Here is a 21,335-nt window from a genome sequence, read left to right on the forward strand (position 1 = left end):
ATCCGGGGTTGTCTAAAACTTGAATTTTTTTTCTCATAGCCAGCAGGGGGCGACTCATCTCATTCACTCGTTCAAAAGCTTTCCATAGAAGGAAGGCACATTCAGACGCTCTTTTAGACGTGAAATTTCTTTGCAGTGATTCATCTACACTAGGGTCTGGATGGACGGATACTTTTAACCTTCATCACGATTAGATCAAGTTGCAATGGCAACAGTGTTCTTTGAACTGCTTGGCTTTCAGCTGTATTCTTTTTAAGTTTTTATTCATTGATGTCCTGTGTGCAGGATGTACTGAATTCAAGGAAATTATCCTCAGATACATTTTTTGTGCCTTTAGCTTTTCTGACGCTTAAAAGATATGAGGTTTCTTTAAGAACTTTGGATATATCCTCTTAAAGAGAGCCTTAAAGCCACAGTTCTTACCACATACTTGTGTGGTGTCTACTATTTATCCCTGGTGGAGACTTATGTGTGACTAAAAGATTACGGAGACATGACACATTGCCACCCGGGTTGCCTTTGTACATAGGAGACACAGAGGGAGACAAAGTGAACTCATCTGATTTCATCAGTGTTATCTTTTTCATTTATCTATCTAAAGCACAAGAGAAGACTTGTGGACCTACCACCAACTTATCTTCTAGCTGGGTTGTAGGGGAGTGACTTTAAATAATTAATGCATAGATTTTTTCTATCTCCATCAAGTATATATTAGAACTGGAAGGCGATAATCTTGGAAAACTTGGGTCTTGAAATAAGACTTTTCAAACAATAGATAGCACACGGTTCCATACAGAATATATGGAACCTTCCTCTTCTTCTACCAAAAACCACCACCAACAACAGCAGCACTAATGGGTGCCACTGGGGAGGTCCAATAACAGGACCCAGTAAAACCAACTTGAAACACGAGGTGAGCTGTCTGTGTTGAGACTTACAATAAAAATGAGCTCGTTCATGCTAACAGGCACTGCCTTACTGAAACTAACACACCCAATAAAGGGCAAACAATGTGTTGTTGACAGGAGTTTCACTACACATCTGGAGTCTCAAGCCTGAGCAGTTTGTTTGATTTATTAACAATAAACAGTGTAATCAATCAAAGATTTAAAATGTTTAAAAGGTCCAAAAATTTTGCAATGAATCTAAAGACTGTATGGCACAATATCTGTGCGTCTCTCTGTAGCCAGCTGTCTTTTGAAAATTCATCTTTACGAAGCTTCAACGCTGTAGTGCAGAAAGCTCTCGTAATGAACTGAACGCCATTCAGAGAAGGATGAAGTGAACCTCTTATCATTCCCAGAGACGTTACCCAAACCGCCCCCCTTAAGTCCCCTGTTACAGTAATGAGCAACAGACTGTGAAATGTCTGAACCTAGAAAATAATCAGGACCTTTTGTTAGTTTTAGGTCAGAGAGGGAGGCTCTGCCACACAGAGACTGTTGCCACATTCCTCATTAAGGCTTTCCTGTGTTCTGGTGAGTTGTCTGAGGCATTTTATTAATATTACTGATTCTCTTCACGCTTCAGTCAATTATGTCAGCTTTAAACAACCTGGATGCCTGATATATACGGAGGCTTGGCAAATATGAAAGAGCAACTTTTGGTTTTCAAACAGTAGGGTTTTTTTGTTTTTGTTTTTTTTTTTTACATTTTTAACAATACTTTACTTCTTAAAATTAAATTTTTTTGATACGATCAGTAAATACAAGTTCAGTATTATAAGAAGCAGCTTCCATCTACATACTTTAACTCAACCTTAGTGGCATTTGCTTTGAGTGCTTCCTCTGGCTCAGACTCATCCAAAAATAACACGTCTCCAAAAAGTATTTTCAAATGCGATCCTAGCATGGTCAACTTGTATAGTAACTAGTTAGTTTGGTCTACGTTTGACTAAAGTGTCTTCCTATGGACTAAAATATAAAACTTTTTATGAATCAAACCTGTAGACCTCATGGAAGTCTTTTTGATAGTAATCAAAGATGTCCACAGGAAGGCGCTGTAGGTCATGAACTTTGTTCTAGTTAGTAAATGGGCGTGTTTGCTCTGTGTGTGTTCAGTCTCTCAAATTACCGGCTGTAGGAAAGGAAATGGACTAAAGTTTGGCAGGTAAGTTGATCTCGCACAATCTGAAACAGGATAAATGTAGCTGTGTAGTTAAAGTGTAGAGGAGCTCTGTCAGAGTTTGTGGATTTGTTTATATTGGAAGGATTACATGTGCCATTGATCGCCATTGTTTTTGTACGTGGGATCAGTGTGTACCTGTACCGTGTAGTGTGACCCGGAGTGTTTCAGCGTTTCGTTTGTCTTTTTCACCCCCTTGTTATGATTTCATGTTTCCACGTTGTCTAAGAAGTAAAGAAAGAAAGTCTTTCTTTCCCCCCTTTGTTCTAATGCAGCTGAGCCACAGGGCTGCTCTTGTTTAACTCAGGGAATAAAGTAGAGATGGACGATTTCTGGGCGGGAGCCCTTTGGGCACTGAAGATTTGGCTGTACCTCATAATCATCCTCATCATGATCCCATCCATGTTTGGATTCTCACTGGGCATTTCCGAGATCTACATGACCATACTGGTGAAAACCTTGGAGGTACTAACACGTAATTTTTATGTCCCTCATAGGTTAATATGCTTTAAGCGGTGGAGATATTTTGATTCTTGGCCATTAATATATGCTGTCTGTTCTCCACAGTGGGCCACTCTGAATATACAGAAAGCAAATTCAGATGAAGGAACACTCAAACCCTCCTCATCTAATGGTAAGTAAAGAAATTTGATTGGTAGATCTAAAGAAAATAAGGCAGGGGCACTCTTTTACAGATAAGTTGATGTCATATCCCTTATTGTGAAACTTTGGTTTAAGGAAAGCTTTGCGTCTGCTGCAATATGAGATTTCATCAGATACTTCATCATAAGTCTGTGCTGGCATGTTGCAATGATATGGCCACATTTTTTAAAAAAATAGACTGGTTTACCTTTAAAGTGGCCTTTTTAAAAAAAAAATGCATGCATATAAAATACTCACGGAGCAAAACTTGCTGTGTCTTAAGGAAAAATGTTCATATTTTCTACCATACTACAGCTAATTTTTCACCAAAAAGTCTCTTTGTGGCGCTGAGGCTCAGTAACTTTTATGATAGGTAATAAGTAAAGTTGCTCTGGGAACCTTGTCTTATCTCACAAGATGCAATAAATCAACTCTTTATCAATCTCCAAGCTTCACAGGATGGTTTCAAATGCTGGAGCACAGAAAGACAGTTTGGTCAGCAAAAATTGCTCTCTCCAAAGTTCAAAGTGTGTGAGCCTAACATTTTTAACATGAGCAATGAGTGCAAGAAGTAAAAGTGCCTGAAGAACAGAAACAGGGCAGACATTGTACTTAATGTTTTGAGTGAATACGGCGTGTGTTAGTGTAGGTTCTGGACTTTGCCTGCTGAGATATGAGGTAATGTGGAATCCAAGCTGAGGCTGTTTTTAAACTGTTCTCAGACCTGTTTGCCTCGCAGTCTGTTCAGTATGACCATTATTAATAAAGACTGCAAGCAAAAACAAGTAAGAACGTGTGAGGACATGTTTTAGGCGACACATTTCATAAATTGAGTTGCTCCTTCTTGTAGAGTCCCTCCTATGATGAGAACTCCAGATACAGTATCTTATCACTAAAAGTATTATATGCCTGCCTGTTGTGCCATATGATACTGAGGTGCTGCAGATTCAGTTCTGTTCTTTTTAAAGAATTTTATCTTGAGTTCATGCTCTGAATGGCTTCAGTCTTCATGTTTTGTTGTTGTTTTTTTTAATGCGTTTTGCCAAAGTGCAGCACATAATGCTTTTCCAGGAACAACATTCCTGATTGAACTCCCTGACACATTCTTTAATCTTCTAACACTAACATTGCCTTAAGACATTTGCCAAGGCTGACTTATCTATGTGATTGTTACTAATATAAAAAATCATGTCAGCTAGTTTAATTGCATCACTGTGTGTGTCTGCGTGTCTGTGTGTGTGTTTGCATGTGTGTCAGGTCTCATTCAAAGGGAAAATGGATCAATGGAGAAGGAGCTCGAGGAACTTCGACGAAGTCGCCCAAAACCACCAGTGGGTGGTGATTTTACACTAAGTGACTGTTTCTATTTCACCCGACAAGGGATTGAGAGTATTGTAGATGATGAGGTACATTTTTTTTTTATTAACACATCTGCAAACCTTGGTTTTAATTTTAAAATTAAAATGTTTTAGTCGTGTTTGTCAACTTTCTTTTTTAAAATCAGGTGACCCAGCGGTTCACGTCTGAGGAGCTGATGTCCTGGAACTTACTGACTCGCACCAACAATGATTTCCAGTACATAAGTCTGAAGCTGACGCTGGTCTATGGCCTTGGCATCATTGTGAGATACTGCATCCTTGCCCCCCTCAGGTAGAAAAATACTGCACAGAGTCCACCCGCCCCAAATTTACTCTTTCCTCCACAGAGAAGCAATGTGGAAGGCAGAGTCAAGACTCACCGTGCCTTTGGTTGTGTTAAAAATATATCTCAACTGAGTTAAAACCTACTGAAAAAATTGCAAGCTGTATGAGAGGAAGGTTAATGCCATAAAAATGTGCAATAAAAATATGCAATTTAAATTAATTTTTTACATAACTTGCAGTAATTTATATTTCTGTTAAGTTTCAATGAAAACTCTAAACTCCAACTGACCTGCTGCTTGAAGGTGAATTGTGTCACTCTCTCTCCAGAATAACGTTGACCATCATCGGTGTTAGCTGGTTGGTAATAGGAACATCTGCCGTTGGATTGCTTCCAAACTGGAGGTGACTAAAAACATGTTTCTTTTTCTCTTATACATTAGAAAAAGTAGTATAATGGAAATCTTTTCTCAACAGTGTGTCATTTTTTTTTCCTTGTAAATATTTATTTTTAGGATAAAGTTCTGGCTCAGTGAGTTGGTCCACGTGATGTGCTACAGAATCTGTGCTCGAGGACTCTCTGCCACGATTCGCTATCACAACAGGTACAAATGCTTTCCTGTTATGTACCACATCCTTAAAAAAGACTGGTTTTACCCTTTGTCTTTGAGTTCAGTGTTGTCATTTCCTCCGCAGGGAAAATAAACCCCAAAAAGGAGGAATCTGTGTTGCCAATCATACTTCTCCGATCGACATTGTGATTCTGTGCACAGATGGCTGCTATGCTATGGTATGCAAAGAAGCCACCCTCAAATCAACTTATTTGGAGTTTTAAATATAAAGTGTTTTTTTAGAAACTGATTGGTTGTAAAACAATTTCTTTACATTATGTGTTTCTTAGGTGGGTCAGGTCCATGGAGGCCTGATGGGAATTATTCAGAGAGCCATGGTGAGATCCTGTCCTCACGTCTGGTTTGAGAGGTCAGAGATGAAAGATCGCCATCTAGTGACCAAAAGGTTAATATTTCACTCCCTCACTTCAACACGTTTCTTTCTGGTCTTTTGCTTGGAAGTAGAAACTTATTATCGTCAAAACAAGAACGAGTATGTTTTGGAACGCTGATGCTGGATTCACTGCAGTTTAGATTCCAGTCTCTTTACTTTAATCCCTTCTCAATAAGGCACTCATTCTAATTGTTGAATGTATTTTTTATTGTGTGTATTTATAAATAGTTTCCATTACCTGTTCTGTTGTTTCCAGGTTGAAAGACCATGTGAACGACAAAAAAAAGCTTCCTATATTGATATTTCCAGAGGGTAAGTGTCACCAAGTAGAAAGATAAAGTTACTTTATCCACTGCAGTTTGATCTTTGTATCATCAAAGAAAAGCCTGAGTGAGTTTGGAAGAAGCTCACACGGCTGTCTCTTTAATCTCCTGTTTCTATAGGAACTTGTATTAACAACACATCTGTCATGATGTTTAAAAAGGGAAGTTTTGAAATTGGAACAACAATATACCCAGTCGCCATTAAGGTACTTCAGCCCAGTCTAGCATTCATCCTTCATCTCTCAGTCATATATATTTGAGCCCTTTAGGTCACACATTTCTGCTACTTAATGCTTGTCTCTGTGGTTTTTAAACTTTTCCTAGTATGACCCAAAGTTTGGAGATGCTTTCTGGAACAGTTCCAAGCACAGCATGGTCAGTTACCTGCTGAGGATGATGACCAGCTGGGCCCTTGTATGCAATGTCTGGTACATGCCAGCCATGCACCAACAGGTGTGTGTAACATGTGATGAATGAAGTCTATGTACATATCTGTATAGACTTAGGAGGACTTTAACTTGGATCACATTTGTTTTCTTGAGACTTCAACTTGCCTAACTTGCTTAAATTGACTGTTGGTCTTTAGTCTTTATAATAAAACTGCTTGTATTTGTGACAATAAATACAAGCAGTATTTATTGCGACAATAAACTGATTCACGCAACATGAGTGATGCATCAAAACGGACTGAGTTTTTTCCCCCCAAAAAATGTCAGGAGGGTGAAGATGCTGTCCAGTTTGCCAACAGGGTGAAGTCAGCCATCGCTCACCAGGGAGGGCTGGTAGATCTGCAATGGTAAGCTCTTACCTCATCCCTTTTAAAGTGATTCTAATTTAATGATTTAACAGACAAGAATAATAGAGAAAGATGTAGTTCTTTGTCTGAATGCTAATCAAGTGTCAGTCAGCTCTTTTTTTATGACCTGGCCATAGGGTAACATATGACACTGAATAATCGTTTAGTTCTGTCTGCATGCAGGGATGGAGGCCTCAAGAGGGCAAAGGTGAAGGAGACATTCAAAGAGCAGCAGCAGAAGAAGTACAGCAACATGGTGGTGAGAGATGACAGCAGCAGCAACAGCGACTGAGATCCTCAGTCAAACGAAGGCCTTGTCTTGTGTTGGAGAATATCTACTGGAAAAAAAAATGCAGTGGCCCTCCAGTGTTTTCTCTCTGGCTGTAACTGACTGGGAATGCACAATAGTAGATTTCAAAAACTGAAAACTTAGGTACAGCTAAAGAGAGGGAAGTCTCAGTGATTCATAGATAACACAAGTGCAATATTGAACATTATGAGGAACTGAAAAAGGCAAGCTCCCTGTGTTTATTGCTGCTTTAAAAAAGAGTTTGGGGTCACACAGCATGTTCTATATTTTTTATTTTTTAGTAAATACAGAGACATTTTTTTTCAGCAATGATTACTGCAGTGTTCCAGTGGCACATTGATTTAAATAATGCAAGTTCAACATATGAAAAGGCTGACTGATTGTTTTCCCCCCACTGATTACAGAAGCATTAAGTGTATGGAGCAACAGCACCTGTCGGTTTGATCATAGTCTCAAACACTTCCAGTAAAACAACTTTAGGATTTTAAAAACTATACTGCAACAAAGCTTCATGCACTCAATAAACCAACAAGGGGACAACAGTTTTCAGCTGTGCTAACACGATCATTTAGACTTTTGATAAATCTGTGGTAGGTAGCAGTGTGTTTGTAATACATGAACAACATTGCTGCAATCATAAGTTATGATTTTAAATTCTCCTGATTCTACAACCTTTTCATCAACATTTCGTATTAGATGAAAACAAGCATCCTTTTTTTTGTCTCAGAAACAAAGATGCATTAAGTGACCCCAAACTACTAAGCACAGTGTTTACTGATGTGAAATGTGTGATTGCAGATGAGCCACTGGTTCAAAAAACTGGCTTGATGAATGTCCAATTTGTCGACTTAAATGTGTTCTACTTGTTGTGTTTTTTGGTTTGTTTGTTTGTCTACATGTAGCCTATGGTACAAATGTTGTACTTTACAAACGAATTCAGGTGTTGCCGTGTAATACTGCAAAAGAATTCACGCCGATAACTACCAAACCGTGCTAGTCCTCAGTCAACTTGAACGAACAAACACATTTGAGTTCAAAACTGACAGCAGCTCAGCATTTGTTATTCAAAAGGGAAATTTGACCTCGTCTGCTTTTCAAAAGAAGCACACGAGTTTGACACTTGAATAATGAACGTTAACGTTGTTGTGCGTGACAGTCCAGTCCGTTTAATGACAACATGAGCTGTAACTGCTTCACAGTATAACGCACAGAACAGACTTTTTAGATGGCTTCTCACTGGATAGTTTTCCTGAAATTTCATCCTCATGGCTTCCATTTTTCTCTGGGACTTCCTCTTTGGACCCTTAAAGCAGATTGAAGAAGCATTTGTTTGAGGGAGACTTTTTGAATGTTGCGTGTCCTGATATTTTCTGTTTGTTTGTCAAACTGTTAATGATCTCACCATCATTTTTGTGATCGCTGGGTTCTGATTTGTCCTGAGTGCTCTGTTTAAAAACAAATTTGAATCAATGAAATTCTGTCTGAAAACCTTTAAACCAGTTGGCCTTTGACTGATGAAAGTGCTCACCTGCAAGGAGTCCCCTTTTCTCTGTTGTGCTTTGAGTTCCTGATATCTGCAAGTATTAATGACAAAGTAGAAATCATAGCTAAGAAACTCTGCAGTCAGATGAATGACTTTGTGTTTTATAGTTTGGTCCATAAGTATTCAGATAAGAATATTCTATTTTTCATTCAAGGGGTTAACCAAGTCCCTTAACAGCTATTTTTATGCATGGTCCTTCCTTTTCAGACACTCAAAAGTAACTGGACAGTTAACTGAAAAGCAGTTTTATGATCTTGCAAGGTCTGTTGCCATAATTTGTTTATGAAAACTGGAGCAGATAAATTAGCTGGAGTTGATTCCATGTGCTAAACTTGTATTTGTTTCACTGGAACTCTCAATATAAGGTTCACAGAAATGTTGGTGTAGGTGAAAAAAAGCCTTTAATGGCCAAATCAACAATGTGTACAAAGTTTCTTAAAAAGAAGAAATCCTCTGGCCAGCTCAGCAACACCGAAAGGGTTAAAAGACCACAGAAGACAACTGAAGTGCACAAGGACAGAATTATTATGAAAACAGCTTTGAAACATCTAGACAAGCCAAGAACAAACTGGAGGAGGTAGGTGTGATATTGTCAAAGTCTACAATCAACAGCCACTGGTTAGACTAAGAAAACCAAAAAACATCTAAATGCACAATTCTGGAAAAAATAAAATCTTTGGAAACCAAGATGAACTTGTACAAAAATAATGAGAAATTATGGAGATGTGCCAGTGGAACTGGGTTATTGGTGTTTATAGGTTAGGTGAGCATGTGACGATGCTGCAAACTGATCAGAGTGTGCTTCACAGTGCAAATGGACAATTGCCTAAAGCAAACGGCAAAAGCAAACCAAGAGTTTGTCAAAGCAAAGAAAGGCTAAGAAGTCAGTTACCTGATCTGAACCTAGTAGAGCAGCTTTTCAGTTATAAAAAATGCAAAGCTGAAGGCAGAAAGACCAAGAAACAAGCAACAACTATAAGTGACGGCAGAAAAAGAAAAGAGCATCTCAAGGGAGGAAATACAGCATTTGATGATGTCCATGGTTTCTAGACTTACAGTCAGTGAGTGCAAAGGATTTTCAGCCAAGTATCAAAACCAGTCTTTATGTATAAAACTATGTTCGTTTGTCAAACTCCTTTTAAACCTGTGAAAATGGGATGCTATGTATAATATGGCTGTGATTTCTAAATAGCTAATGTTAAATTGATCTTAACTATTGAATTAAAGAATCTTTGTTTTGATTGGTTGAATTAAAATGTTCTTTTAGTGTGGTACAGAGGTAAAACTACAAAAACTCTCACTGTCCAAATAAAAAATGATCTGTGTGTCACAGCTTTCGAGTCTTTTTGTCTCTTCTTTTAGTAGCCCTGTTTGGAAAAACAAACGGGATGGTGAAATATTTATGAGTGGAATTAGTGTCAAACATCTGCGTCTCCTCTGCCCAGTTCGGATGACAAACAGGTTGCTGTTGATTCAAATGGACAGAGTTAAATTAGGGTGCCTTTATCTCCTAGCAATAAAGGCCAGCAGGTCTACAGTACAACATAGTTCAATGCAATGGTTATTCCATTAAGAGCAGTCTCGCCTCTAACATGAGCCAGCTGGTCATCATAAAACCAGACAAATAAAACCAGCAGTATATGCAGAGTATTCATTTGTAAGACAGACAAATGACGAATACAGTTGTAATTTCACAGCAATAACATCTTAAATTGCTGTATTATAAAGTACTGCCGTTCAGTTTGTGTTAAACAATAACACAATTTCATCTAATGATGAAATAGTCACAGTTTTGTCCAGTGATTTGTCTTCAGACGAGGCTATAAATGTTGTTGATCAAGCATATTTAAAAAGATGCAGTTACATTTGATCGCTATCTGTAGTAATCTCACCTTTGCAGATAGGAGTCGTTTTTTCTGTGGGTAGAATTTGTTTTCCTTTTCGGTCCTTGTGGTGTCCATGTTTTGCTTGTGTCTATTCCTACATCCACCCTGCCTGCAGCTCCAGATGCAATTGGCATCTTTGATAGCAGAAGTACAAATATCAGAAAAAAAACAAATCAAAACCAAAACTCTCAGTCATGTGGATGCAAACATGCACAGTTGCTCTTGTAGCTGAAAGAGGAGCTTGCCTTTCCAGACTTCACACACTCCTTGTTCTCTTGTAGACTTGGGTGATATGTTGGTAAGAAAGTGCGGCTCTGCAGTTTATGTGGATGTTTGTTGTTGTATCCATGGCAACAGTACCCCCAAAAGAATGAAACACCAGTGCCTGTGGCTGCAATGAATGCAGTCAGGGCCACCTTCTTTACTTTTAATTCTTAAAAAGTATATATGTATTTTTATATATATATTTGTTTGTTGTTGTTAGATTTATTTTTTAAAAAATAACTCAATTTTAGTAAAAACTAAAATCAAATCTGTTATAAAAATATTCTAAGGAAATATTCTCAAAAAAGAACACATCATACTCAACAGACTTCTAAATAACAGATGAGATGTATTTCGTATTTTGATTACAGATGCATTCTTGTTTTTGTACTTTAAATAGGACACCAAAGTCAGAAAGGGTTGAAGTGAAAGTAATTCATCAGTGTTCTTGCAGCTCTCTCAATATAGGAACAAAAATAATACAATAAGAATATATAATGCAATATCTTTTTTTGTAAGCAGAGGAAAATATAAAATAATGTCATTGCCAATCAGGATTTGGTCTGGGGTTTTGTTGTTGTTGTTTTTTTCTATTTTGGATTCTTAATTGATGTATTTGAGGTTTGATATATGGTTGATATGATATTTATGGTTGATTGATGTTTTATTTGATCCAATCCAATCATTTTTATATATAAATATAAAGCACATTTGAAACAAAAAAGTTAACCAAAGTGCTGTACATTAAAAGGAAAGTTGTTAAATAAAATAAAAGATGCGCCATACACAGTTGCACACACACATCAATAATTATATCTAAAGCATTACAGAAATACAGGAGACAAATAAGCTACTTTTGCCTTTTTCCTTGTCACAAGGAGTCACCACAGCAGGTAGCTCAGCATGATTTGGAGGAGTTTTACCACAGATGCCCTTTCAGACACAACCCCAAAAAGGATTTGTTTACCTTTGCTTTTTAGGTGACTCTGTAAACAATTACACAGTTAATTTAAAATCAATAAGGACGTTTCAAGATGTCATAAATGTATTCTTAGTTATTTATTTAAAATGATTACATCATTTTGATATTTTTAGGCCTCTGCTACACACTTTGATGGTACATGATGACATTTATTCAACACGGTTTACTGTTTCGGTTTGGGCCATTTTATTCTCGAACAACTTCAAAAAAATATTCCAGACATCCTCACTTCATAAGACAACTGTTAGAGACCAATAAAAGCACAATCAGAAAATCTTTAAATATAAAAAAGTCAAAAAAATATGAAACGAAAAACTGAAAAACACTTAACAACAATAAGACAATAGGCTAGGTTCCAATTTTCCAGTGTCTTGTCATATTGATTCTCATGTTGTCAGATATTGCTGTCACTCTGTGTGAAACTTCACAAAACAGTTCTTCTGTGGTGTCAAATAGAGGTTTACATCATACAAATCACTTTTGAACCCAGGCACCCTGCATCTTCCTTTGTTCAATTCAATTTTATTTATATATCGCCAAAAATTACAACAGCACTAAGCTCAGATGCTTTATGTTTTAAAGTAAAAACCCTACAATATAAGAAACTCCAACAATTACATGACCCCCAAAGAGCAAGAATTTGGCAACAGCGGCAAGGAAAAACTCCCTTTTAATATCAAGAAACCTCCAGCAGAACCAATCTCAGGGTGGTGTAGTTATCTATGCGACCAGTTGGTGATGAGTGGGTTGTCACATATTGGCCAGAGTGATGCAACGTCCAGGTGGACATGCTGATTTGGATTGAGAGCCGTGGGTTCCTGCTTCTTCCTCTTCCCATAACACTTTTGAGATATCCCACCACTGGTTTGTTCTCATCTTGCTTTCATCTTTGGATTTGCACAAACTTCGTGCAAATTGGGATTTGAGACCACATTTCCCTACACCTGGAATCCCAGGCAGTTGGACAGCTTTTTCAATGTAATCTTCAAATATGCGTGGAATGGCATCTATGCCACATATTGTTGTGATTTGGGACTTTATAAATAAAAGAAAATAAATCCAGCAAAGACTAATACGAGGAACAGCATTTTGCACTGGGTAGGCACTGCTTTAATTTACTGCCCTTAAATGGCATCATTTGCTTATCCACACACAATGTCTAATGCATAGGAAGCCATTTCAGCTTCATGTGATTCAGAAGAGGCTGAATCTTGTCTTATCATAGTCACCCATATCTCTTGTGGCCTGGCAACTGTCTCTGAAAGGGAGACTTATTTTGATGGCATCCCAATGTGCAAGAGGCATCACATCAGCAACATGTAAAATGTGCACAAATATGTGCACAAATACATGAAGTAACATATGATTACATTCCAACACAATGTTAGCAAAGTTTCCCTCCAGAAGAACACGTTATTTCACAACGTTGCCTCGAAGAAACGAAAAGAAAAACTGAGTTCCTGAACATTCAATATACAAAAAACTTCATGAAACTTGACAAAACTCCTCTATAAAGCACATACACGTATCTGTCATTTACAATTTATGCCATTTTAAAAATGATTTCTAGAGCAAAAATTCTTACCTTCTTCTCATACCATGCGGTCCTGTGACCATGTGTCAGAAAAGGATTCCCCATCTTAAAATCATGCTTGATTATTCCTTTTTGATTGATATTGATTATCCCATATCTCATTGGGCTTAGATTTCAGTTAAGTAAATGGCCTGCATTTGTATAGCGCTTTTCTAGTCCTTAAGGACCCCAAAGCGCTTTACACTACATTCAGTCATTCACCCATTCATACACACATTCACACACTGGCGATGGCAAGCTACATTGTAGCCACAGCTGCCCTGGGGCGCACTGACAGAGGCGAGGCTGCCGGACACAGGCGCCACCGGGCCCTCTGACCACCACCAGTAGGCAAACATGGGGTTAGTATCTTGCCCAAGGATATTTGGCATGCAGCCAGGAGGCAGCCTGGGATCGAACCACCGACCTAGTGATTAGGGGCTGACCTGCTCTGCCACCTGAGCTACAGCCACAAGTTCACATGTACTGGGCATAGGGCCTATTACTTTCACTAACTCAAGGACAGCACTGCACTGCAGACAGGTCAAATTATTAACAGCCAAGGTAAAATGGGTTTAATTGGACTTTACGACATGCCTTCACACAACTGTCCCGTTCATGATTCTTCCTTCTCATCTCCATGTGTGATGATGTAGCAGAGAGACTTGTAGTCAATGTTTCCAGTTGGATCTATGGGAGCGAGAGCGAAGGCCTGATCCACCTGTAGGTTTATAAAGAGAAAGTTTGTCTATTGTAAAATATCTTTAAAATTATATGAGAATCTGTCAAAAACAAAACACAAACCTCCTCTGGTGTGAATTTATCAGCCTGATTCATCAGCAGTCGTCTAAATCTAAAAAATAATCAAAAACAAAAATTAAAGGAGAGCAATATAAAATATTATACCATTATAGCCCATTTGCAACAATGCAAAAGCTAATTGCTGTCTTACTCATCCTTATTAACAAAGCCTGTTCCATTGGGGTCAAAAAGTTTGAAGGCTGCTAGTATGGTGTCTTCAGGATCAGTACCTGGAGGAAGATCAAATATCATCATCCATCACCTGAAAGCACCTGACAGGAATTTCAAAGATTTCTTTGAACATCTGTAAATCTCTCACCACTGAGTTTCTCCCCAAAAAGTGTCAGAAATACAGTAAAGTTGATGGGACCCTTCCCTTCATTCAACATTTCATCCAACTCCTCCTCTTTGACATTTAGCTTCCCTGGTACACAAAAACACACAGAGACATGCCAATATACATTTACTAAATGCAGTAACAGTAGCAGGTCAACATCATTACAGCTTTCACTTATTGTAGTTTATTTGCTGTCAGTTTATACCTATTTTTCCACCTTTGAAATATGGAAAAGATCAAATGTTGGAAGTAAAGAAATTACCCAGTTGTGCATAAGTTTCCTTCAGGTCCTGTTTTTTGATAACACCATCTCTGTCTTGGTCAATGCAACCAAACGCCTGTAGGATGAAGAACACATATGTGGCACATAACTATTTTTGAATCATAGAAAGAGTTTTATAACTGAAAAATTATGTTTTTACTTTTAATAAATAACACATTTAGAGGCCAACTGTCAATACGTTTAGAAATATTTTGAACACAGGATAAAAAAAGTGAAAACCTGATGCTTTTTCTTGGATATTGGGAACTTTGCATTTCCTTTAAAGTTGGTTAAAGTAACTAACTAAAATTTCTAAGTAATTTTAAAATTTCTATTTAGTCTTTCAGTAGGCTTTAAACAACAATGAAAAATAAGTTAAATATGAATTTGAATTCATTTTTAAGGAATTGGTGTCATAAGCCAGTACTTTACCTCCTTGAACTCCTGTATCTGAGACTGCTCAAACATGGAAAAGACATTTGAGGAGGATTTCTGTCCTCCCCTCTGCCTCTTGTTGGAAGCTTTCTTGCTTGCCTGAGACGAAGAAACAGTTACTCTTATACATAATCCTATAGAGGGCACAGTACGTAAAGAATGTTTTTAAATACACAGCATCTTCAAGATTCCTAATTTTTTTTAAACAAAATCTTATTTAAAATCACCATAAAGACTAAAAACAGTGACTGGCTTACCATGTCTGAATGTAGGTTTACTCCAATCCAGGTGATGATGGAGGGTTTTATGTATAGCCTGTGTTATCTTATCTCATACCCTCCTATAATAGACTGCCATGGATAGCTGAGACCCTTACATGGTTAAAGCTGTGTCAGTGTGTGGCTGAATGGACGTGATAAGTGTTGAAGCACACAGGATTCCTCTGGGCTGGAAAAAACAGATAAGAACAGAGACGACAGGAAAGGAGACCAGCAAAGTGACTTTGGACATTTGACAGTTAAATAAATTCTTATAATTCACTGACTAAATCAGGCAATGAAGCTTAAAGTTTTTACAGAGAAATATTAGAATAATATGGGATTATAATGCAATGCAAGGGTTTTCTCAAAAACTGTGAACTAAATATTTTTTTCTTAATGCCTTAACTTTCTGTTTTTATTTAACTAGTAAAATAATAATAATAATAACAATAATAATAATAATAATAATAATAATGATGATAATAATAACATATACAGCTATTAACAAATGAAACAGCTAAAATACATTTTTTTAAAGCCTAGTATGTTTTCTACTTAAAATAAGTATAAATCTAGAGTTATTTAACCCAGCTCTATTCCTTAACTAAAGTGAAAACCTTCTTGGTAGAAAATATGGTTTTAAAATACTTGGCATGTACAGAAGCTATCCATTTCAGTTTCTTCTGTCTCTTTACATAATTCTCAGACACTTCATGTTGTCGGGTTTTGTGATGATCATGCATCATAAAGCCTCTGGTTTCCTACACTTCCTGAATATTTCCACTCTGCAGTAAAACCACTTACAGCTGATTGTGGAATATCTAGCAGAGAAGAAAATTTCACACACTGACTTGCTGGGACTGTAGTATCCATTTACCGTTCGACCAATTCTTTTACAAGTGTTTGTAAAAGCCGAGAGTTGTTTGATTTCATACACCTGTGGTAATGGGACTGAACACACCTGAAATCAAAACCACATCCAGTGTTGCCTTGCATTATTGGTCAAAAGTGGATTCATTACAATGATACTGTTTTGTTCTCTATTGTGTGGACACTCCGGAAATCCTACATATATTCCATATGTATGAGGACTGATGACATGGATACTCTAAGACACATCTCCTGTGGTGGCCACGCCCTACTTGCCATTGTAGCTATATAAACACTATGCATACGTGGCTTCTTCAAATCCCTGATTTCCACATAGTCTACGTGTGTGTCACCTTACCTTGCCAGAATAGAGCTGGTCCCCATACCCCTCTCAGGGATTGCTTTTGTCTCTCCTACACAGGCCGGTGCAAAACTTGGCACTATATAAATAAAATGGAACTGAAATTTTATTTTCCAACGCAAAATTTGACCTTGTTGGAAGTTATGTCAGACTTGCCAGAGAGTAAAGACAGGGGGAAAGTGTGGTGTTGGCAATTTCTGTCTGACTTCCAGAGCTAGGGGACTGGGAAAACCCTGCACTGTGGGAGAGCTTAGTTGCCGTTCATTTCCACCTGTTATAGACAAGAAACAGCGTAACATCCAAAGCTTTTTAGGCAAACCTGTGTGACATTAAGAATATAAGGTGTGACTTGTGCCCCAAGTGCATATCCCTCAGTCATAATCGGCACATTTCACTGATGGATTAGGGCTAATCCAGGGGAGCACAGCTGTGTAAAGTTGTGGAATAAAGGTGCCTATGGAGGAGGGCCATGATAATTGTGTTCACTACATAGAGCCAGACCATGCAAGCTAGCACGAGAGAAATCTATGTGGTAACTTCCAACGTAGCCAGAAACCCTTTTTACAACTATATGCTGTAACCAACATGTCTCGTTTCCATGTTTAGCTCAGGAGGTAGAGGTCATCAACTGATTGGGAAGGTTGGGGGTTTGATCTCTGGCTGTTCCAGTCTGCATGATAAATATCCTTGGACAAGATACTGACCCCAAGTTGCTCTCCGATGCAGTATGAATGTGTGTGAATGTGTCTCAATGTTAGATAGAAAGCACTTATGTGAGAAGCATTAAAAAATCTGCTTGTGTAAATTGGAGAATGAGGCAATTTGTATAAAGTACTTTGAGTGCGCAGGTAGAAAAGCACAATATGAGAACCAGTGCATTTACCAGTGTTCACTTGTCTGGTGTTAGTTTTCATGCCTGTCTCTTTTCTGTTTCACTTTCAAAGTTAACTTTGCTTGCTGTTTGTCATTACCCGATTCCCTGATTGTTTTCACCTGTTGTTGATCATTCATATATCAATAATTTTCTGTTTAATCCCCGATCAGCCCTCCGTGTGTGCTCCATCCTCCCTGTGTCCTGTGCCAAGATATCACACATTTCCCTCACTTGCAGCCCAGCTTGTTCCTTTTTTTTGGTTCCTTTTTTTTTTTTTTTTTTTTTGCTTTTTTGGATTCTTGTTTAAAGAATTTATTTATTTTATGGGAAGTTATTTTAATATTTAAAGGCTTGCATTTGGTTTACCATTGTGCCTGCAGTATCCTGCATTTGTGACAAACTTAGGTTTTAAACTTGGGAATTACTTTGTCCCTCTTTGGGGGGAAACTCCCACTGGGTTTAAATCTGGGACTCTCCACCATTTGACCCTTAGAACTGAAAAAGCTTCTCGGATGAGAGGTGAAACGTCTTCAAGCAACTCAAGGAAGTCCAGACGCTTTTCTTTCCAAGCTCCTTAGACTACGATGACCTGGATGACTGAGAACCTCCACAGACATCTTGGGAATTACTTTATGTTCTTTTATAGAAAAAATCTCTTAAAATATTTTGTGGAATGAAAATAAGTACCATCTTTACTGACCGTTTCCATATGCAGGAGATGTATTTCTTTTGGAATTACAGCATTTTTGGTCTTACTCAATATATAGTTTTCCCTAACAACATGAGCATTTGTAAGCAATAGGAACGTATTTGAGGAGGCCAAAACTTTATTGGTAGTTATTAGTAACTTACAAATGAGAAAATTCTTAATTTCCAATTGTTTTACAAAGGTATGAGGTGGAGAGAGTGTAATACTTTCAGATATAATTTTAATAGCAGTCATTTGCATTTTTATATTAGGTAAGATGGGTTTAATTGGACTTTACAACATGCCTTCACACAACTGTCCCATTCATGATTCTTCCTTCTCATCTCCATGTGTGATGATGTAACAGAGAGACTTGTAGTCAATGTTTCCAGTTGGATCTATGGGAGCGAGAGCGAAGGCCTGATCCACCTGTAGGTTTATAAAGAGAAAGTTTGTCCACTGAAAATATCTTAAAAATTATATGAGAATCTGTCAAAAACAAAACACAAAGTTGAAAACACAAACCTCCTCTGGTGTGAATTTATCAGCCTGATTCATCAGTAGTCGTCTAAATCTAAATAAAAATAAATAAATGTTAAAGGAGAGGAAAAATAAGATACTTTAATGCAGTGGTCTCCAACTCCAGTCTTTGAGAAGTACTGTCCTACAGCTTTTAGGTGCATCCTTGCTCCAACACACATGAATCAAATAAATGGCTTGTTACCAGGGCTTTGCCACACCTGATAGCATACTAAAGAGGTAACTCAACATGCATCTAAAAGCTGCAGGAGAGTAGCTCTCGAGGACTGCAGTTGAAGACCCCTGCTATAATGCTATGGGCCACACGGAACAACGTGAAAGCTAATTGATAAGATTTCTTACTCATCCTTATTAACAAAGCCCGTCCCATTAGGATCAAAAGGTTTGAAGGCTGCTAGTATGGTGTCTTCAGGATCAGTACCTGGAGGAAGATCAAATATAATTCTCCATCACCTAAAGGCACCTCACAGGAATTTCAAAGATCTCTTTGAACATCTGTAAATCTCTCACCATTGAGTTTCTCCCCAAAAAGTGCCAGAAATACAGTAAAGTTGATGGGACCCTTCCCTTCATTCAACATTTCATCCAACTCCTCCTCTTTGACATTTAGCTTCCCTGGTACACAAAAACACACAGAGACATGCCAATATACCTTTACTAAATGCAGTAACAGTAGCAGGTCAACATCATTACAGCTTTCACTTATTGTAGTTTATTTGCTGTCAGTTTATACCTATTTTTCCACCTTTGAAATATGTAAAAGATCAAATGTTGGAAGTAAAGAAATTACCCAGTTGTGCATAAGTTTCCTTCAGGTCCTGTTTTTTGATAACACCATCTCTGTCTTGGTCAATGCAACCAAATGCCTGTAGGATGAAGAACAAAGAATATTTCAAATGAAGTGTGACACAGAACCATTTCTCAATTTTGAAAGCGTTTTATAATTAAAAAATGTTTATTAACTTTTATCGAATAACAAGTTTGGAGAATTATTGTCAATACTTTTAGGAAATACTCAAAAATAAGTTTGCAGTAATACATCTTTTCCAAGATAATTTCCCAGGAATTTAAAGGAAGTGGTGTCATAAGCTGGTACTTTACCTCCTTGAACTCCTGTATCTGAGACTGCTCAAACATGGAAAAGACATTTGAGGAGGATTTCTGTCCTCCCCTCTGCCTCTTGTTGGAAGCTTTCTTGCTTGCCTGAGACGAAGAAACAGTTACTCTTATACATAATCCTATAGAGGGCACAGTACGTAAAGAATGTTTTTAAATACACAGCATCTACAATTTTGCGAAAGACTTCTAAAATCACCATAAAGACTAAAAACAGTGACTCCCTTACCATGTCTGAATGAATGAAGGTGGGCTCCCAGCCAGGTGATGATGCTAGGTGGGTTTTATGTATAGCCTGTGTTATCTTATCTCATACCCTCCTATAATAGACTGCCATGGATAGCTGAGACCCTTACATGGTTAAAGCTGTGTCAGTGTGTGGCTGAATGGACGTGATAAGTGTGAAGCACACAGGATTCCTCTGGGCTGGAAAAAACAGATAAGAACAGAGACGACAGGAAAGGAAACCAGCAAAGTGACTTTGGACATTTGACAGTCATTTAAATAAATTCTTACAATTCACGGATTAAATCAAGCTCTGAAGCTTAACTTATGATGGAAGTTTTTACAGAGAATAATATTGGATTATACTGCAATGCAAGGGTTTTCTCAGAAGTTTTCTGTTTTATTTTATTTTTCTTTTGGTAATGATGTTTAAATAAAAATAACTATTATTAATATTAATAATAATAATAATGTAATAGTTAAAAAACCCAGTATATTTTCAAGTTAAAATACTTACAAGTACATTAGGTATCTGTCTCTTCTTTCTCTTTATGTGTGAACTACTTCAGGAGTCTCTGGTCCTCTTATTGCTTAACACTGTTAAGCACTCCCTGATGTATTTAATAATACATATGAATATATGGACAAATGTTTTGGGCAACATACACATGCCAAGAAGCTTCTGGTGCACAGTTTTCCTGCTGATATAAATGCTATAGGAGGTTTGCATATCTAGGAAGGAATATCCAGGAGTGAATAAATTTTACAAAGTAATCTATTGCAACTGTAGTATCCTATTACAGTACCGTGCTCAAACTCAGCATGCGCTTTAAAACAACCCATTCTTTCACACATGTTTGTAAAGGCAGACTCCGTGGCTAGGTGCTTGATTTTATACATCTGTGTCAATGGAAGTGAAAAAATATTAATTGTGGTCCGATATCTTCCACAATATGGATATCTTTTCTTCATATAGTGTATTCATTGTATTCCCTAGAACATTTGAGCAGACCTGTCAATCTGCTACAATACATGCTACATTTACAGGAAGGATATAATAATAATAATAATAATAGATTGCATTTATATAGCGCTTTTCGGGACCCTTCAAAGCGCTTTACAATACCACTATTCATTCACACACTGGTGAAGGCAAGCTACAGTTGTAGCCACAGCTGCCCTGGGGCAGACTGACAGAAGCGAGGCTATTGCGCGATCGGCCCCTCTGGCCATCACCAGTAGGAGGCAGGTGAAGTGTCTTGCTAAGGACACAACGACCGAGACTGTCCAAGCCGGGGCTCGAACCGGCAACCTTCCGATTACAAGACAAACACCCAACTCTTGAGCCACGATCACCCCAGATATTATATTGATGTTTGGTAGTTCTTATTTCATTAATGTGACATCTGGACAACTACCTTCAGTTTTGATACATTACACTGATGTTGTTTAGTCCTTGAAGGCTGGAATGTCAGAGA

At 37.8% G+C, this 21,335-nt stretch overlaps 4 protein-coding genes across 5 annotated transcripts; 1 reads left to right on the forward strand and 3 right to left on the reverse strand.

Moving 5' to 3' along the window:
* Window positions 1-1,458: 1,458 nt before the first annotated feature.
* On the forward strand, window positions 1,459-6,862 carry agpat9l (1-acylglycerol-3-phosphate O-acyltransferase 9, like). 2 transcript variants are annotated; one of them, XM_085179200.1, is made up of 14 exons: window positions 1,459-1,478; window positions 2,400-2,589; window positions 2,692-2,758; window positions 4,024-4,172; window positions 4,271-4,416; window positions 4,737-4,811; window positions 4,922-5,011; window positions 5,103-5,196; window positions 5,308-5,423; window positions 5,668-5,723; window positions 5,855-5,940; window positions 6,059-6,187; window positions 6,451-6,530; window positions 6,714-6,862. In XM_085179200.1, the coding sequence occupies exons 2-14, from the start codon at window positions 2,446-2,448 to the stop codon at window positions 6,820-6,822; spliced, it is 1,341 nt and encodes a 446-aa protein (XP_085035326.1). In that variant the 5' UTR covers window positions 1,459-1,478; window positions 2,400-2,445; the 3' UTR covers window positions 6,823-6,862. The 2 variants fall into 2 exon arrangements, with proteins under 2 accessions (XP_085035326.1, XP_085035325.1); XM_085179199.1 differs by lacking the exon at window positions 1,459-1,478 and adding an exon at window positions 1,994-2,109.
* Window positions 6,863-7,826: 964 nt separating this feature from the next.
* On the reverse strand, window positions 7,827-10,650 carry LOC146506483 (uncharacterized). The gene is made up of 4 exons (XM_085179222.1): window positions 10,276-10,650; window positions 8,369-8,414; window positions 8,243-8,285; window positions 7,827-8,143 (listed from the first exon to the last, which is right to left on the reverse strand). The coding sequence occupies exons 1-4, from the start codon at window positions 10,401-10,403 to the stop codon at window positions 8,034-8,036; spliced, it is 327 nt and encodes a 108-aa protein (XP_085035348.1). The 5' UTR covers window positions 10,404-10,650; the 3' UTR covers window positions 7,827-8,033.
* Window positions 10,651-13,650: 3,000 nt separating this feature from the next.
* LOC146506484 (myosin regulatory light chain 2, atrial isoform-like) lies at window positions 13,651-15,303 on the reverse strand. The gene is made up of 7 exons (XM_085181643.1): window positions 15,181-15,303; window positions 14,921-15,022; window positions 14,489-14,564; window positions 14,209-14,313; window positions 14,041-14,119; window positions 13,893-13,941; window positions 13,651-13,809 (listed from the first exon to the last, which is right to left on the reverse strand). The coding sequence occupies exons 1-7, from the start codon at window positions 15,181-15,183 to the stop codon at window positions 13,705-13,707; spliced, it is 519 nt and encodes a 172-aa protein (XP_085037769.1). The 5' UTR covers window positions 15,184-15,303; the 3' UTR covers window positions 13,651-13,704.
* A 2,794-nt stretch (window positions 15,304-18,097) lies between these two features.
* On the reverse strand, window positions 18,098-19,985 carry LOC146506485 (myosin regulatory light chain 2, atrial isoform-like). The gene is made up of 7 exons (XM_085179175.1): window positions 19,862-19,985; window positions 19,618-19,719; window positions 19,307-19,382; window positions 19,027-19,131; window positions 18,859-18,937; window positions 18,502-18,550; window positions 18,098-18,405 (listed from the first exon to the last, which is right to left on the reverse strand). Exons 1-7 carry the CDS (start codon window positions 19,862-19,864, stop codon window positions 18,301-18,303), a joined length of 519 nt encoding a protein of 172 aa, XP_085035301.1. The 5' UTR covers window positions 19,865-19,985; the 3' UTR covers window positions 18,098-18,300.
* Between the last annotated feature and the right edge of the window lie 1,350 nt (window positions 19,986-21,335).

This window comes from Neolamprologus multifasciatus, chromosome 12 (assembly GCF_963576455.1).
Source record: "Neolamprologus multifasciatus chromosome 12, fNeoMul1.2, whole genome shotgun sequence".
NCBI lineage: Eukaryota > Metazoa > Chordata > Actinopteri > Cichliformes > Cichlidae > Neolamprologus > Neolamprologus multifasciatus.